The sequence below is a fragment of the Ochotona princeps genome, chromosome 10 (assembly GCF_030435755.1).
Source record: "Ochotona princeps isolate mOchPri1 chromosome 10, mOchPri1.hap1, whole genome shotgun sequence".
NCBI classification, from domain to species: Eukaryota; Metazoa; Chordata; class Mammalia; order Lagomorpha; family Ochotonidae; genus Ochotona; species Ochotona princeps.
Window position 1 is genome coordinate 59,460,995 of NC_080841.1, and position 16,650 is coordinate 59,477,644.

General features: G+C 45.0%; 1 protein-coding gene across 1 annotated transcript in view; it reads left to right on the forward strand.

Moving 5' to 3' along the window:
* Positions 1-7,761: 7,761 nt before the first annotated feature.
* Positions 7,762-16,650, forward strand: part of ITIH5 (inter-alpha-trypsin inhibitor heavy chain 5) — an 87,025-nt gene continuing 78,136 nt past the window's right edge. The window contains exon 1 of the mRNA XM_058668901.1: positions 7,762-7,923. Coding sequence (XP_058524884.1) covers positions 7,834-7,923 — 90 coding nt within the window. The 5' untranslated portion in view covers positions 7,762-7,833. The remainder of the gene's footprint in view (positions 7,924-16,650) is intronic.

Here is a 16,650-nt window from a genome sequence, read left to right on the forward strand (position 1 = left end):
TGCGATGCTGACATATGTGGGCACTGAATCAGGTTCCAATTCAGCTGTTGGCCAATTGCCTGGGAAAAGCAGCTGAAAATGACCCAAGTGTGGGGCGGTCCTGCCACCCACAAGGGAGTCCCAGAAGGAGGTCCAGGATCCTGGCTTCAGTCTGGCCCAGTACTACCCATGTGGCCATTTTGGAAATAAATCAGCAAATGGAATCTCTGTCTCTCTCTTTCTGTCTCTGTTTTTCTTTCTGAAACTCTGCGTTTCGAACAAATAAAGTAAATCTTTAAAATGAAAGAGAGAGACCTCCGTACTGATTCAGAAGTCCTCCCCAGACACTCCATAAACATGACCATACATATGGAACTTTAAAAATTATTACTATTGTTTCATTTTTATGGATGAAAGCTATGAAGAGAATAGTGAAATAACAGGTGTTTTCAGTGACAGCAGCGCTATTGGCTCTCCAGTCAGGATTCATCTTGGTTGACTATGACACCAGTCCACATTCAAATGTATGAAAATCTTCTCAGGTTGATGTGACATGGCTATTAATGAAAAGACAGAGAAATGTAAGATTCCAGAATAATCTCTGTCAAATCTGCATATGCATCTATTTCTTGACCCATCAGGCCCTCTTCAGGTAACTCATTATATAAACAAGCCTACTCACAAACAAAATATGGGAGGTGTGTATTTACTCATACAAAAGGAAATGGTTTATAACATCCATAGTTTGGGAACAATTTGAAGTTCATTAGTAGAAATCTGGTTAAACAAAAGGTGATATTATGAAATTGTATAAAAAAATGAGTAACCTTTCCACATATTGATATAAAAAGATACCTGTTTTATCAAACAAACAAACAAAAAAACCAGAATAGATAGACAAAGAATAACAAGGAAAGCTTAGAATCAGACAGGAAATGGTCAGCGGGGATGGACTTATAACTCACTGGGTAGGACACAAAGATTAGTTACTCCTCACTGGGGTATTGAAAATTTCTCTGCACACCCCTCCTAAAACTGCTCACTTAAACTGTTGACATATGTCTTGTTAGAGTTATAGAGTTAGACTACCCAAAAAACAGCCAGGTTCAGCAAAATCATGCTTCAATGCTATAAACTGCTAAATACTAAAATTAAAATAGACATGAGACAGCTGAATAGTAATCTATAACCATTTTAAGGTGCATAGAATCTGGTTGTATATAAACTAATAATTGAAATGTCAAAGTAGAAGTCACAGGATGTGGTTCAGAACTTGCATTTTTTTTTCTCTTTTAACATATTGGTTACTTAATACCATGTCAACTAATTCCATAACATTATAAATTGTTACTGATGTACTGTCGGGGCTTTTAATTGATTGGGATGATACTCTGCCAGCTCTACCTTCAGACCAGAGATGGTCTCCCCAAGAAACCGTTGAACTTATCTGGACAATAAGATGCTGGACTTTATGCTTAATAGATGCTTGCAATGAAAGAATTTGAACTGAATTTGAACTGTGGTAATGCAACAAGGTGGAGGAATCCACCATGGGGGGGTTTGGGGAGGGAGGGAGGAGGGGAAATCCCAGTGCCTATAAAACTGTGTCACATAATGCAATGTAATCAATAAAAACAAAACAAAACAAAAAAAATATCTGTTTTAAAGAATTAAGAAAAAAGAGAGCAATGATCTACATGCAATCTTCAGTGTTGGAAAAGAACATGAAAGGGCCTGGCGCGATAGCGTAGTGGTTAAAGTCCTTGCCTTGCACACGCCAGGATCCCATATGGTTGCCGGTTCTAATCCCGGTGGTCATACTTTCCATCCAGCTCCCTGTTTGTGGCCTGGGAAAGCAGTCCAGTATGGCCCAAAGCCTTGGGACCCTGCACCCACGTGGGAGACCTGCAAGAGCTCCTGGCTCCTGGCTTCAAATTGGCTCATCTCCAGCCGTGGCGGCCGCTTGGGGAGTGAACCATCGGATGGAAGATCTTCTTCTTTGTCTGTATATCTGCTTTTCCAATAAAAATTAAAAAGCCTTTAGAAAATAAAGGAAAACAACATGAGAAAAATGCTCTTATTTGCATGTATTTGCATAAATAGTCTAGGGAATGCAACCAATGAAGAAAGTACTAGAGGGAGACAAGATGCTAAGAGTGTGGAGTTGGGCAACATAACAAACACAACAGCATTCCTGTGGTGGCATTACCCAGGGCAGTCCTGCCACCATTCCCAGGCCAGCGCAGGAATGGCAGCTGGCTTGTGGGGGTGCAGGCTTGCAGGCAGCCAGGGGGATAGTACCAGCAGGGTTGTGGGGGACCTGGGGATTCACATCCAGGCAAATGGCGTGAGCCAGGGGATTTTCCATGTGTTTGATCCTGGGCAGGGTAGCGGGAGGGGAGAGCCCCAGGTTAGCACGCTGATCTGGTGTGCTGGTGGATCGGGCTTGGGGAACTTTGAATGGGCCTGGATCTTGGGCGTGCAGAGGGACAGGGTTGCAGGCCAGCACACATGCCAGGAGCTTGGGACCCTGGTGGGTGGGCACAGCTCCAGGTCAGCTCACCACCCAACCAAAAGACTGAGCTTCAAAATGCTGGACTGGAGAACCATGCACCCCTGGGCGCAGGGACTGTGGATTGGTCAGGGAAAGGGGAGAGCGGTGTGGGAGAGGGGTGACCACTGAGGTCCACCTGTGTTACAGGTGAGGAATGACTTCTAAGGGACTCTCAACAACAAGGCCACTGTACTTGCAGGAAAGCGAGGTGGCTGAGGCTGAGCAGTTTGGAGGGCAGAAGCTGGAGGATCTTTATGGGTCAGACTGATGCACCAGCCCACATGGGAGACTGAGCTGGGCTAGTTAGCATGGATCATCACTCACCACCACTCACCAGTGCACACTAAAGCTAGGGCTGGGGGCTTGCATGGCTGGGATAGATCACAGTACCCACCAGTGGGTTGGAACATGAGTGAACCAGGTCCTGGAGAAGATTCTATGGGGGATATGTGGGCCTACCCCCATGGAACTGTTTAAAACCTATGGGTAGTAATAGGCTGGACTGGGCATGACCATGGAATCCTCCAACAATCATGGGCACTGGAATTGGGAACAGGCTATAAGAATAGGGTGTGGGTAGGTTGGGCTGTAACAGCCACCAGCTCATACAATGGCTGGGACAGAGGGGGCAGACTATGCTGGGTAAGAGCCTAGCTCCCATTGGGCCTGGGAGTACGTCTGGTGGTGGAACTCCTGCTGGTGAGCATGTGGTTAAGGCCTGGGTGTTGGTCAGGCCGGGAAAAATAGCTCTATCTGTTGGCAAGTGTGTGAGTTGGTCCTGAAGAAGGGTCAGACTGGGCAGACCTGGGCCAGCCTTAACCCACTGGCATGTACAGGAGCCAGGCTGGAGTGCAGGTCAGGCCAGGCTAGGCTACCACACCAATCAGTTTGCATGAGTCAGGGAAGGGAGCAGATTAGGCAGGGCTAGGCTGCAGCAACCACCAACGAGAGTTGGGACTGGGCATGGGTCAGGTCAGGCCAGCCTAGAGCATCTGATGGCAAAGGCCAAGAGAGGGGAGGGGTTATTTTAAACTGACTTAGCGCAATTACTGGCACACGCAATATCTGTGGTAGGCCTGGTTGGGGAGCAAAGGGTACACCCTGCCTGGGTTGTGGTTCTTACTGGTGAGTGTGTAGGCTGGAATGGGGGCAATAATCCGGGCTGGACATGACTGCAGTATCCCTTAGCATGGGTGTGGATTTTTTTTAAAGATTTATTTATCTTTCTTGGAAAGGCAGATTTATATAGAGAAGGAGACAGAGAGAAAGATCTTCCATTTGCTGGTTCACTCCCCAAATGGCCACAATTGCTAGAGCCAGGTTCCAAAGGTGCTGATCTGAAGCTAGGAGCAAGGAGCTTCTTTCAGGTATCCCATGCAGGTGCAGGGTCCCAAGGCTTTGGGCCATCCTCCACTGCTTTCCCCAGGCCATAAGCAGGGAGCTGGAAGGGAAGTGGAGCAGCTGGGACATGAACCAGAGCCAATATGGGATCCCAGCACATTCAAGGCAAGAATTTTAGCCACTACGCTACCGTGCTGGGCACCTTAATGCTCTCTTAACTGTGTGTGAGAGAGAGAGAGAAAGAGATAGAGATAGAGAGAGAGAGAGAGAGAGAGAGAGAGAGAGAGAAAGAGAGAGCACTTTTCCAATGATCCACTCCCCAAATGGCCACATGGCCAGAGCTTGGCCAGTATGAAGATCAGGGCCAGGAGCTTCCTCAGAGTCTCCTACATGGGCATAGAGGCCCAAGAACTTGAGCCATCCTTCACTGCTTTCCCAGGCTGTCAGCAGGGAGCTGGATCAGAAGTGGGGCTGCCAAGACTTGAATTTGTGCCCTTATAAGATGCTGGCACCGCAGGCAGAGAATTAGCCTGATGCCACTGTGCTGGTCCCTCTCTCCTCTTACTGTATCATGATTGAGACCAAATTAGGGCCATTTTGTTGACAGTACCTCCCACCTAAATGATAAATTCTTGCTGGCTATGGCTCATATCTAAAATGATTTTCAATCACAGGATAGCAAAATGGTAGCTAGACATTGTTTTATTCGTCAAACATATGGTATGCTTACTGTCCAGGTATTGCAAGTCAAGCACAGATACTGAAAACATAAAAAGTTAGTATGACACAACATTTTCCATAGAAAGTGTTGACCTCAAATGGATAAGCATATCATGAAAATATAAGCGTTACATTTGGTAAACAGTTGATTAATGTAGCCAACCATCAATCACAGGCTGGAAAGTTGTATTCTCTATTTCCTCTTTCAGAAATGTTCTCTTTGGAAAAATTCAGTAGCTGAATAAGCAGATGGAAAGCAGGTACAAGGCTCTCAAGGTATCAGGAATCCTGAGAAATCAAAGACAGGACCAAAAGAGTCCATTCCCTTCCCAGTCCTTTTGATGAAGGAAAAAACAAGGCCAAGGTTGTAAGAAACTGTAACGATTCTGCAAAGTTGACAGGAGTCCAAGAGAAGCAAACACGAAGCCATATAAGTAGATAAGAAGGTGCAGACCAAGGAGGGGGCAGGGGAAGGGCTGGCTCAGGAGAGAACAACGACCTTACAGACGTGGGATGAGACTTAATAACAGCTGAGCCCCAAGTTCCCTTGCTATGATTGGAGTTTCACAGCAGCTGGATACAGGAGCTGGGGGGATGTTAGGTGTAAATCTGAGGAGAAGGAAAAGAAAACAAACACACAACCTGCTTTCTGCTTTCATATCAGTCCTGGCTTGCTTAGGCATGGCTTGGAGCCCATCAATTGGTAGTCTCAATTCTGAGGCCAGGATCAGGCCTAGAATCCTGTAGTCGGTCACTCAGTTGCTCTGGGAAGGCATGTCCTAGAAACAGGGAGGTGGGGGTTATCTGAGCTGCATGACTGGTCCGGGTGGCATAGCTCCTACTCATTGTTAGACTGAACCCCCATTCACAGAGTTCTGCCTTTGGAATCTGCCAAGGAACATTGGTTATTCATCCCCCATGGTCATGCCATCCCCCTTGGGCATGCCATTCCCCATGGTCATGCCATCCTTGGCAAGTAGGCATCCTTGAGGTAGGTGTCTCCTTAGAGGAATCAGAATTGGATTGGGCATCCTTCTTTGGCTTGAAGATTCTCTGTGAGTTCATTGGAAAATGAGCTCCTCTTGGAGGCGTCAGAGAAAGGGCAAGTTATATAGGGACATCTTAGTCCTGAATTAAATGTGTCACTTTTTTCAGGGTCAATTAACTTTTTTAAAAAATGATTTATTTTTTATTATTGGAAAGCCTGACATACAGAGAGGAGGAGAGACAGAGAAGAAGACCCTCCCTCCGATGATTCACTCCGCAAGTGAGCCTCAACAGGCCGGTGTGTGCCGATCCGATGCCGGGAACCAGGAACCTCTTCCGGGTCTCACGCGGGTGCAGGGTCCCAAAGCTTTGGCCAGTCCTCGACTGCTTTTCCAGGCCACAAGCAGGGAGCTGGATGGGAAGTGGAGCTGCCGGGACCAGAACCGGCGCCCACATGGGATCCCGGGGCATCCAAGACGAGGACTTTAGCCACCAGGCCATGCCGCCGGGCCCAGGTTCAATTAACTTTTAAATTATTATTGACAAGGCCAATCTAAATCATGACCTATGCTTGTCAGAAGTCTTTGAAGACACTGTCACTGGGTCTTCTGTAAGGACTTAAATTTTTTTTAACATTTACATTTTTGAACTTTTTACTTTGAAAGACAGAATTACAGTGAGAGAAGAAGAGGCCGTGAGAGAGAAGTTTTCCATCAGCTGGATCACTCCCCGGATGGTTGCAAGCACTGGAGCTGGGCCAAAAGCCAGGAGCCAGGAGTTTCTTCAGGGTCTCCCACGTGGGTGCATGGATCCAAGCACTTGGGTCATCTGCTGCCACCCCGGGCCATGAGCAGAGAACTTGATTTCCAATCAAGTAAAGAAGTTGAGACGTGAACAGGTGCTCATAAGAAATGCCAGTACCACATGCAGAGGATTAACCTGTCACACCACAATGCTGGCTCCAGTCATATGCTTGTATGATTTTTAGGGTAGGTTAGTCAATGTTCATATGCTAATGACAAAGATTTTCCTTTCATTTCACAGTAGCAACATACTTCTGAAATTTCTCCTGATTTCTTTTGTTGAATAATCTTTCAACAAAAGTAAGTGAGGATTTTAAGAAAATAACAAATTGTCCACCAAAGAGCACAACCACTGTTTTCAAGGTCGTGGCTTTTCCCAGTGCTCCTGCATATGTATCTTGGTCTGATTACATCGTCCTCTGCTCTTCTCCTTTGCAGTACACTATTAACATCATCGCTGTAAACCTTGTTGATTATTATCTAATAGACGTACCCTGTTATCTGTATTTGCCATTTCCTTGCTCTTGGCCTTTGAGGTCTGTTATTCACTCCTATTTAATCCAATTGTCACAGAGATGTAAAAAAGTCCCTGTGGCAATTGCCTTTTGGAAGATGAAGTAAGCAAGCAAGCTACATTATGCAAGTATTGGACAAAAAAAATGCCACTGGGACTACAAAGAGTTGTTAATTACTTGCACCTGAGGCAGAGTGAAACTGTCACCTGTTTGTAAGTAGGATCCACGGTGACATTCACTGTCATGATCAACACCATACAGATAGGTTAGTGGTACTACACAGCTTCTTTTGTGTCCCCTTGTGCTGGCACAGCATCAAGGGGACTGTATTGCTGATACTTCTGCACCAGAGTTGGTGTCCCTCAGTCCTGATTTCTAAGAACCCGGTGGATGCCCAAGTGTGTTGTTCTCTGGCCTGCGGGAACAGGGTCTTCTGCTGGCTTCAGCCTAGCAGATGGAGGGCCAGCTTGGCCTTCCCACAGCCTCCAGGGACAGGTATCAAGCAAGTGCACAGGGCAGCATCTTGCTCGAGAGGTACAAAGAATTGTGGAGGATGGCAGGTGGAAACGGACTAGAAAGCTCGAAATAGAGGAGGAGTCTGGTCCTTAAACAGGATGGGAGGGCAGGGAAAGGCTGTGTGCGCGCGCGTGCCTCCATACCCTCCTGAAGCGATGGCACTTGCTTCTCCCAGCAGTGGGGACCAGGCTCGGATTCCCGCGCAGGGAGGCGGCGTCTCAAGTAGGGAACCAAGGGAGGCCGGGTCTAGGATGAGTGGGTGGTGCCCAGGGAGGCGGGGTCCGGGGCGGGTCCTGGGAGGTGAAGGCGGGTGAGGGAGACTGGGGGAGGTGGAACTCTTGCAAAGTGCCAGAGTGCTGAGCGCTGTGCCTGACGCCTCCCGCCGGGTTCCCAAAGCAATCACCTCTCTCGCCCAGCCATGCTCCTGCTGCTGGGGCTATGCTTGGGGCTGCGTCTCTGTGCGGGGTGGCAGGAGAATGCGCGGAGCTGGGGTGACACTTCGGAACAAGTAAGTGGGAGAGCCCGGGCGTAGTTATTATCCCTTCCGCTCCCTTCTCTGCGCCGCGTGGCTTGTGGACAGTGTCCCCTTGACGGGTCCCGGGAAGCGAAGGAAGGGAGGCAGCACCTTCCCTCCCTGTCCCCAATGTACCTGTTCCTTGTTTCTGCGGTCGTTTCTCCAACGATGGGGTCCCTTGCGGGTCACTTCTGCATCCTTTGCGCTACCTGCCCTGCGCCTTTTAAGCAGAATTATACCCGGGACTTCCAAGTTCTGTAGACCAAGACTTCATCATGGTTCTTGTTATCTGTACACGTTTTTACCAGTCGTCTTGTTAACCCCTTCCTCCCCCTCAAGTTCCTCACAAGTTTTCTTCATCATGTGTGTGTGGGTAGTTTGTTGTTGACTGTTGCTCTGAATTGATGCGGGAAAAGGGCCAGGCTGGGAGAAGTTCCAAGCTCCTGGAAGCCTTAGCTTTTCCTATCCGAAAATTAAGGGCATAAGAATTTTTCATTCGATTCTTATCATCGATTCATCAGTTAGCTGGCACCTGGAACCAAAGGGTTGTGGTTCTGCTGGTAGGAATTGGGAGCATCTGCCAGGGTTTGTGTTTTTTTCATGGGCTTTATCCACAGGTGACTAGCACCTGCACCTATGAAAGCTCAATCCTATGTGAAATCTAGCAGAGCCCTTTGAAAAGGACAGGCCAGGACCCCACCATCATGATTGTAAAGCGCTTGGCTGTCAGCATTAGACAGCACTGTCTGCACACAGGTCATTTCAATGGGATTTATGTTATGTAGCCTGGAGCACATTTTCGCCTGATGGGAGGGGGAGATCAGCAGACATACCCTGACTCTGCTTTCCAGTTCCTTGTTGGGAAAGGCAGATCTGGAAGATGGAATCCGCCTAAACGTGGAATGGTTATTTTCATGCCCTGTCTTACGAAAGTGCTTGTCTTTCAAAAGGAAGTGGGGGCAATTCTCCCTCGGGGTTATCAGGAGGAAAACCTGCTGAAAATTCCAGGAGGCTTCATGGCAATGTGGATAAAGTGCAGGCTGCTGGTCGCGCTGCTCTGTCACACCAAGGAGGACAGCTCCCGCTGACTGTACTTGTAAGATGTAAGGATTCAATGAGTTTGTACAAAGGGCCTGGCATTCAGAGGGCACTCAATGCTTGGTAGATGTTTGAGTAAGTGGGAAAGGGCACTGGCATTGTCTTTAGGCCCAGGCTACCTGGAGATGAGTCCCGCTTGAGGCACTCCCCAGCTCTAGGACTTGGGGAACCCCCACAGTGTCTGCTGTGGGCTGTGGAAAAGCCGTGGGGCTTTGGGTATTGAGGAGTTAATACACCTAACGTGCCTAGTGTGGGCCCAGCCCAGGGCTTTGCTTTTTCTGTAGGCTTGCACAGCAAGAGCACTGAGGGAAGGAATGTCAGGAAAAGATCTGGAGACTTTTTGAAGGGGTGGAGGGTGTGGGAAGATCTGGAAACAAAGATTCTGTTGATGAACTGGAGGACAGATTCAAGCTCTAACATCTCCGTGTCTGAGTAGGTTGAACATTTTCAACTTCCTTCTCTCAGGAAAAAAATAAAGCCCAAACAGGAACTTAACCCATTTCATGCTGTCTTCAATCCATAGCAGTATTTATTTATTGGGAGGAAGGGTGTGCAGGAGGACTCTCCAGAGTGCAAGGCTCCATAAGAATTTACGATCATATTTTTCCCCTCGTGTATTTTTTTGTTTGTTTAACTTAGTTTTCTTTGTGAAAGGGCTTACGAGCAATAGGCCTCAGCACCACACTTCGTGGGTTCAAATCCTGGCTCTGACTTACTGGAGTATTAACTTAATGTTAATTCTTCTTAATACTGGGGAATTAATAAGAGTGATGAGATTAAGGGTTTGCTTCAAACCCTTTAATTAGAAGTTTGGCAGGTGAAAGTGCTAACGTACTTAAATCTTAGAATAGAACCTGGGAGTGTAGTGGCCTTCAAAAGGCCACTGATAATGGCCTTCAAAATTAAATGTAAGCTTCATTTTTGAAAATAAACAAGTTCCTTGAGTAATTAAGTAAGGAAGGGTGAGGAGGCATTTGGCATAGCTGTGAATACACCCTTGGGGGCCTGCATCCTCTTGGAAGGAGGCTGCTTCAGGCTGTAGCTTCCTGTTAGTGTGCACCCTAGAGTGGCAGTGGGTGACTGCACCAGGTGCTTGGAGTCCTGCCTCTCATGTGGGAAACCTCCATTGAGTTCCTGGCTCCTGGCTTCAGTGTGGCCCAGCCCTGGCTGTGGCAGGTATTTGGGAAGTGAACCAGTAGATGGAAGATCAGTCTCTGCCTCTTTGTGTGTCTTTCAAATACATAAACATAAATAAATACATTTAAATGCGACGTGATATGTGTTTTCACAAATTTTAATGTAGTTGAATATTTCTATTAAGTTGTGTTATAATTTTAATTTGTGATTTATTAAAAAATTATTTATTATATTTGAAAGAGTTAACAGAGGGAGTGACAGAGGTATCTTCAAACTTTTGGTTCACTCTTCAAAAGGTCATAATGGCCGGAGCTGAGCCAATCTGAAGCTGGAAGCTAGGAGCTTCTTCTAGGTTTCCCATGTGAGTTCAGGGGCCTAAGGCCTTGGGCCATCTTCTAATGCTTTCCCAGTCCACAAGCAGGGAACCAGATCAAAAGTGGAGAAGCTGATGTTTGAACTTGTGTCCATGAGGGATGCCTGATGACTAGCCTGCTTTGCTAATGTGCTGTTGGTCACTGCCATTTTCTTTTTTAAAAAGATTTTTATTTTTTTTATTTGAAAGGCCGGTTTTACTTAGAGAAGGAGAGACACAGGAAAGATCTTCCATCCACTGGTTCACTCCCCAGATGACCAGAACTACTAGAGCTGAGCTGATTTAAAGTCAGGAGCCAGGAGCTTCTTTTGGGTCTCCCACATGGGTAAAGGAACCCAAGGACTTGGGCTATCCTCTACTGCTTTTCCAGGTCACACACTGGAGCAGGATTTCCAGGTCACAAGCAGGGAGCTGATGGAAAGTGAAGCAGCTGGGATGTGAACCAGCGTCCATATGGGATGCTGGCACTTGCAGGTAGAGGACAAGCTTGTATCAGTACCATGTTGGCCACTGCCATTTGGTTTTAAATATAATATACCAACCACATCTTGGATTCAGTTTGTTCCTTCATTCTTTACTCTCTCCCTATCAGTAACCATTGTTATTGATAGTGGAGTGACTATGAACAACAGTGGTTTTCAATTTTGAGTGTGTAAATAGTCACTTGGGAAGTTCATACAGAACATTCAGATTCCCAGGTCTCATGCCCATCCACATGGATCCATTGAGTGTAGGGTGGGATTCAGATAGCTCTGATGCAGATGATGTACAAATTACACTTTAAAATAATTTTTCAGGAGATTAGAGAGGAATTCTCCTTGGATAAAGTCAGTCTGCTGATTTATCTGCTTTGTGAATATCATGTTTATATGGTGTCTTTAAATAGGGTTAGAGCTGTTTTCATGTATTCATGAAGCTTACCAAATAGTAATCGCTACGAGTTGTTGACTACCCCTAAAGTTTCACAGACCTTTTTCAAAGGACTTAAGTGGAGCTAGACTGCTTGGGTTCAAATGCAGGCTCCAGCAATTACTGGCTCTAACCACTTGCATGTATGTACCTAAATAACGTCTCAGCTTCAGCATCTCTGTGATCGAGTTGTTCATGAATTCTATCTCACAGGCAGGAGTGGGATCTGGGTTTTAGGAAGGAAGTAAAGTTTCTACACTGTGCAAGGCTCTACTGAAGAACAAGAATGTAAAGCTGTGGCATGAAGTTAAGTACTGGGATGAAAGTTTATTTAGGATGAGAAGCAATGAACAACAAATCACACATTTCAACAATTTGACAAACACCAATTATCCCTTTTTAGGGGCTTGCTGCAAATCATAGATTTTCTTTTTTTAAGCTTAAAATTTATTTATTTATTTTGAAGTCAGAAGTTACAGAGATAGACAGAGAGTGGGGGAGATCTTCCATGGGCTGTTTCACTCTCAAGAAGGCTGCCATGGCCAGTGCTGAGCCACTCAATCCAAGATCCAAGGGCTTCATCCAGACCTCCCATGAGGGTTGGGAGGGTCCCAAACACTCAGACCATGTTTGCTGTTTTTCTCAGGTGCATTAGTAGGGAGCTGGATCAGAAGTGGAGCAGCAGTGACCCAAATCGGTGCCCATACAGGATGCTGGTATTGCTTGCAGTGGTCTTACTTACTATGCTACAATGTTGGCACTACAAGTCATAGGTCCTAAAACTTACATTTTCTTAGCTTCCAAGTAATAGAAATAAGATATTCAATAGAAATATTTAATTCAGGTCCAGTGTAGTAGTCTAGAGGCTAAAGTTCTTGTCATGCATGTGTCAGGATCCTATGTGGGCACTGGTTCATATTCCGGCTGCTCCATTTCCCTTCTAGCTCTTTGCTTGTGGCCTTGGAAAGCAATCGATGTTGGCCCAAAGCCCTGGGATCCTGGACCTACATGGGAGACCCAGAAGAAGCTCCTGGTTCCTGGCTTTGGATCGGCACAGTTCTGGTCAATGCATCCACTTGGGGAGTGAACTAGTGGATGAAAGATTTTTTCCCCCTATATCTCCTTCTCTCTGTAAATCTGATTTTCCAATAAATAAACAGTGAATGTTTTTGTTATTTATGTCCATCATAGCTAAAGCTGTGACTACTGCCACAAGATCTCAGTGCACTTTGCAAAAGACAGGGAGGTTCACCAGGGGAAGTGACGCACCAAGCTGCTCTGTGCCCAGCCTGGACTAGAGCCCAGCCACACTGACTGCCAAAGTCAGAGCTCTCCCTCTCCATGGATTCTCCAAACAGGAAATCACTCTCATATGTAAAATTTAGTGTAATTGTTTAAATGTGATTGTTATTTGTAACTCCTGGCACTTAGCTATGAAGCTCACGGTACACAGACCAATATACATTTGCTGTAATTCAAGCAGCTATTGTGGTGAATCTAGTTTCCTGGTTTAGAAATCCAGCATTTGTAATTTTTTATAAATTCTCATTCAGGAGTCTTTGCATTTTGGAGGAAAATGGAGAATCAAAACAACAATTTGTTTTTTTTTCAGCTCCTTTTAAAAAATAAAGCCAATAAAAGATTTTTGCGAGCTACAGATCCCTCAGTAATGTCTCCCTTGTGTGCACAGATATGATGATTCCAATTGAATTGGAGAGTTGAATGGGGGAAGGAAGATGTTGTGGGAGAAATTCCAGAGATTTCCTCACTTCCCAAACAGTCATAGCTCATTTCTTGGGGGCGGAGAGGAAGGGTGGGGGAGTCCCGACAACTAGGCGATGAGTTGGATACAACTCTGTATTCCTAACTAGCACTTTTCCTAAAGCTTCCCATGCTCAGATATATGAAAATTTTAACATGCTGTCAGAATTGTAGTTAAAAATGCCAGCAAAACTTTGGTCCAAGGAACAGCAGGATTGATTTAGGACTAGGATGTGGACATGGGATAAAGACCTGGACCTTTTTGGGGGCAAAGAGAGAGTGCTGCCCTGAACCACTACAGTGTTTTTCTGCAAGTCTATTTCTCTTATTTTTCACAAATCAGCAAAAGCAACATGACAGCCTGTCTAAGGTCAATTCTTTCTTTTGCGTTAACCTCTTGTTTGATAATTGTTTAGAATTTTAGCCCAAATTTAAAATTTCTTCTTCTCTTCCTGAGGTGATAGTCACCCTATATTGCAATCAATAGCCGAACAATTTGCAGCAATATTAAAGAAAGAAATAATGTTGTGTAGGTGATACAGAATTACCCAATTGGGAATATTCTTATATTAACTACTCAGCCCTGATGATGAGTGAGATCTCAAGTGACTTTCTAACATCTAAACCTGGTTTTGTTCCAGGATCAGGTTCAGAATTTCAGAATATTCTCCAAGTAGAAACCAATTGGTAGGTCAAGTTCCTGCATGGAGCCTTCTACGAACTTATGACTGTAGTCTGTTGGAGAAGTTCAGTTGAGGCCAGCCTAAGTGTAGCATCTGTTTGCTCTGTGATAGGCAGTTGGACCCAGTGACGGAGCTCAAAAATAATGAACTATATCTTTACTTCATTCTTTCTAGCAACCTGGGTCATTAGAGCATTCAGAGAGGATGCATGTCTTCCAGAATTTTGTTTGCTTCTCCGTTCCAAGTCATGTTTTTCCGCATCGATAGACTCTGGGAATATTTTGAGGATATTTCTCTTTTTCTCTCTTAATCATGATATGATATGGTGATAGATCCCAGGAGAAAATAGGACTTCAATCACTCAAATGCAAATATTGAAACAGCACTTGCAACGTTTTAAAATCTATAACTGTTGGTTGGTAATGAGGTGAACATAGAAATTCTTTTTATACAGTTACTTTTACTTGAAAGGCATATTTTTATGGAGAAGGAAGAACAGAGAGAAAGAGAGAGGGCTCTGATCCAAGATTTCACTCCCCAAATGGCTGCAATGGCCAAAGCGGAGCTGAGTTGATCTGAAGCTGGGAGCCAGGGGCTTCTTTCAACCTCTTAAGTGAGTACAGGGTCCCAAGGCATTCAGTCATCCTCTGTTGCTTTTTCAGGCCAGAAGCACAGAGCTGGATTGGAAGTGTAAGCACCCGGGACACAAACTGGCACCCATATCGGATCCTGTCAATCACAGGCAGAGGTTTAATGTTTTATATCACCATGCTAACCATGAACATGAAGATTCTAAACTCCACAGCTGTAATAAGCATCATTGATATGTTAAAGAAGCTTTATTTTCTGGTTCCAAATGCTTCTTGGCCCTTGTGGATAAAGAGGCAGCAGATCTATGAAGCTGGTTATTCTAATTATAGTTCCTGTCCTGCACTGATTATTTTGAATGTTCCTTTTTATCTCATTCCAGCAAACATCTGCACAATTAGTCCTACATGTGTCTCCATTACAAAGATTTTTTTTTGGTCATCCAAGAATGTAGTGAATCCTTGACATAAAATTCACATAAAATTGTAACATAAAATTCACCTTATCTATTATGTTATGATGTCCCTACCTGCAGGACATGATGCTCAAACCCTGAGGGTGGACTGGGAATGCCAGGCTGCTAGCCCCTGGGCTGCTGGGCCAAGAAACACACGGACACTCGTACTTGGTGGAAAAGAGTGCCTCTCTCTTTATTTTTACTCCTCATATATATATACCTTCTTCTCTAGGGGAGGCGGAGAAAGGGAGGGGTTTCCTGGGAGTAATTATGTTCACTGAAGCAGGGAAGGAACTAATCATCTATATTGAAACAGGGGAGGAACTAATTATTTGAACAGGAACAAGGGTGGAGGTTCTATTCTGCTTGCTCTACAGAGGATGTTTTGGCCTAATATCCTGCTTGCTGTAGCCCTGCTTGCCCAAGGCAGGCTTTGCAATGCAACAGGCTGTCAGGTAGGCCAAGTCTAAGGTCCATAAGTCTGTGGCTCCTAACATTATGAATATACACAAACAAACATATGTACATATACATGTGTACATTTAGGTTAAAGGATATAGTCCTTGATATTAGACATTGTAGCTTAATTATTTGAAAGGCAGCAGGAGCCTGAAACTCCGTCTGGATCTCCTACGTGGGTGTGAGGGATTAAGTACTTGGGCCAGCTTCTGCTGCCTTCCCAGGTACATTAGCTGGGAGCTGGATTGGAAATGATATGGCCAGAATTTGAACCGACATTCGAACAAAACTTAACCTGCTGTAATATTGTGGCATCTATTTTTTAAAAACACTGTGGTTTATACAGGATAAATAAGCTTAGCTTGCTGGAACCATTGAGTTCTGTTTGAGCCATCCCTCAACTCGATTCTGGGCCCCAAGCAAATGGATGGAAGCTCTATGATGACTGAGCTTAAAGGTTGGAAGTCTCATATTTCTGTCCCCAAGTCCTGCCCCCCAGTTTCTTATTAGGTGATGGGAAATCACATAAATAATAAAAAGGCTTAGGAAATTGTAATTAAAAACAAGGGTGATGGTACTGGTGCCGTTTTCACCTGTATTTCTGACTGGCACCAGGAATCTGCGTGCACCTGGATGTTTTGATTCTGGGTCAGCCTGAGTTTAAACTTGGACTGAAGTGTAGGCACAGTGATCCCCTGAGATGTCAGATAGTCATCTCAAATATAAAAAACCAACTTCTCTTGTTCTCAAAGCTTGCTTGTTTGATTGCAAAACCCACTTTACAAAGGAAGAAACTTCAAAGAAAATACTTTAGATCAAGCACAGAACTTAATACCTGAGAGAGGCTGGGCTTGCCCTCTGACTATAGTTGTTTCAAGTGGTCTCCAGTCTATTCCCCAAGTTTAGGGAGGGAAAGGCCTCAAATGAACCTGCAGAATTCCTTTGAGGGCCTCTTGTACAGTTCACTTCATTTTAGAAATCAGGAAAAAGCACCTTCTGAGAATTGTTTGGTTCTCATTGGAGTCAGAGTGGTTGTCAAGCTAAACCCTGTATTATTTCACTCCATTCTTGCTCTCTCACATCGGAAACACCAGAATGGCTCAGGATTATAAAATATGCAGTTGCTAGTGTGAAATTTTTTTTCCCAGAAAGAAGTAAAAAAATGATGTTACAGCAGTTTCTGTTTGTAGTTTCCGTTTTCAGAATGGATATATCTTTATTGTTCTTTTTTTTTCCACTATGGAAGTAATATATAC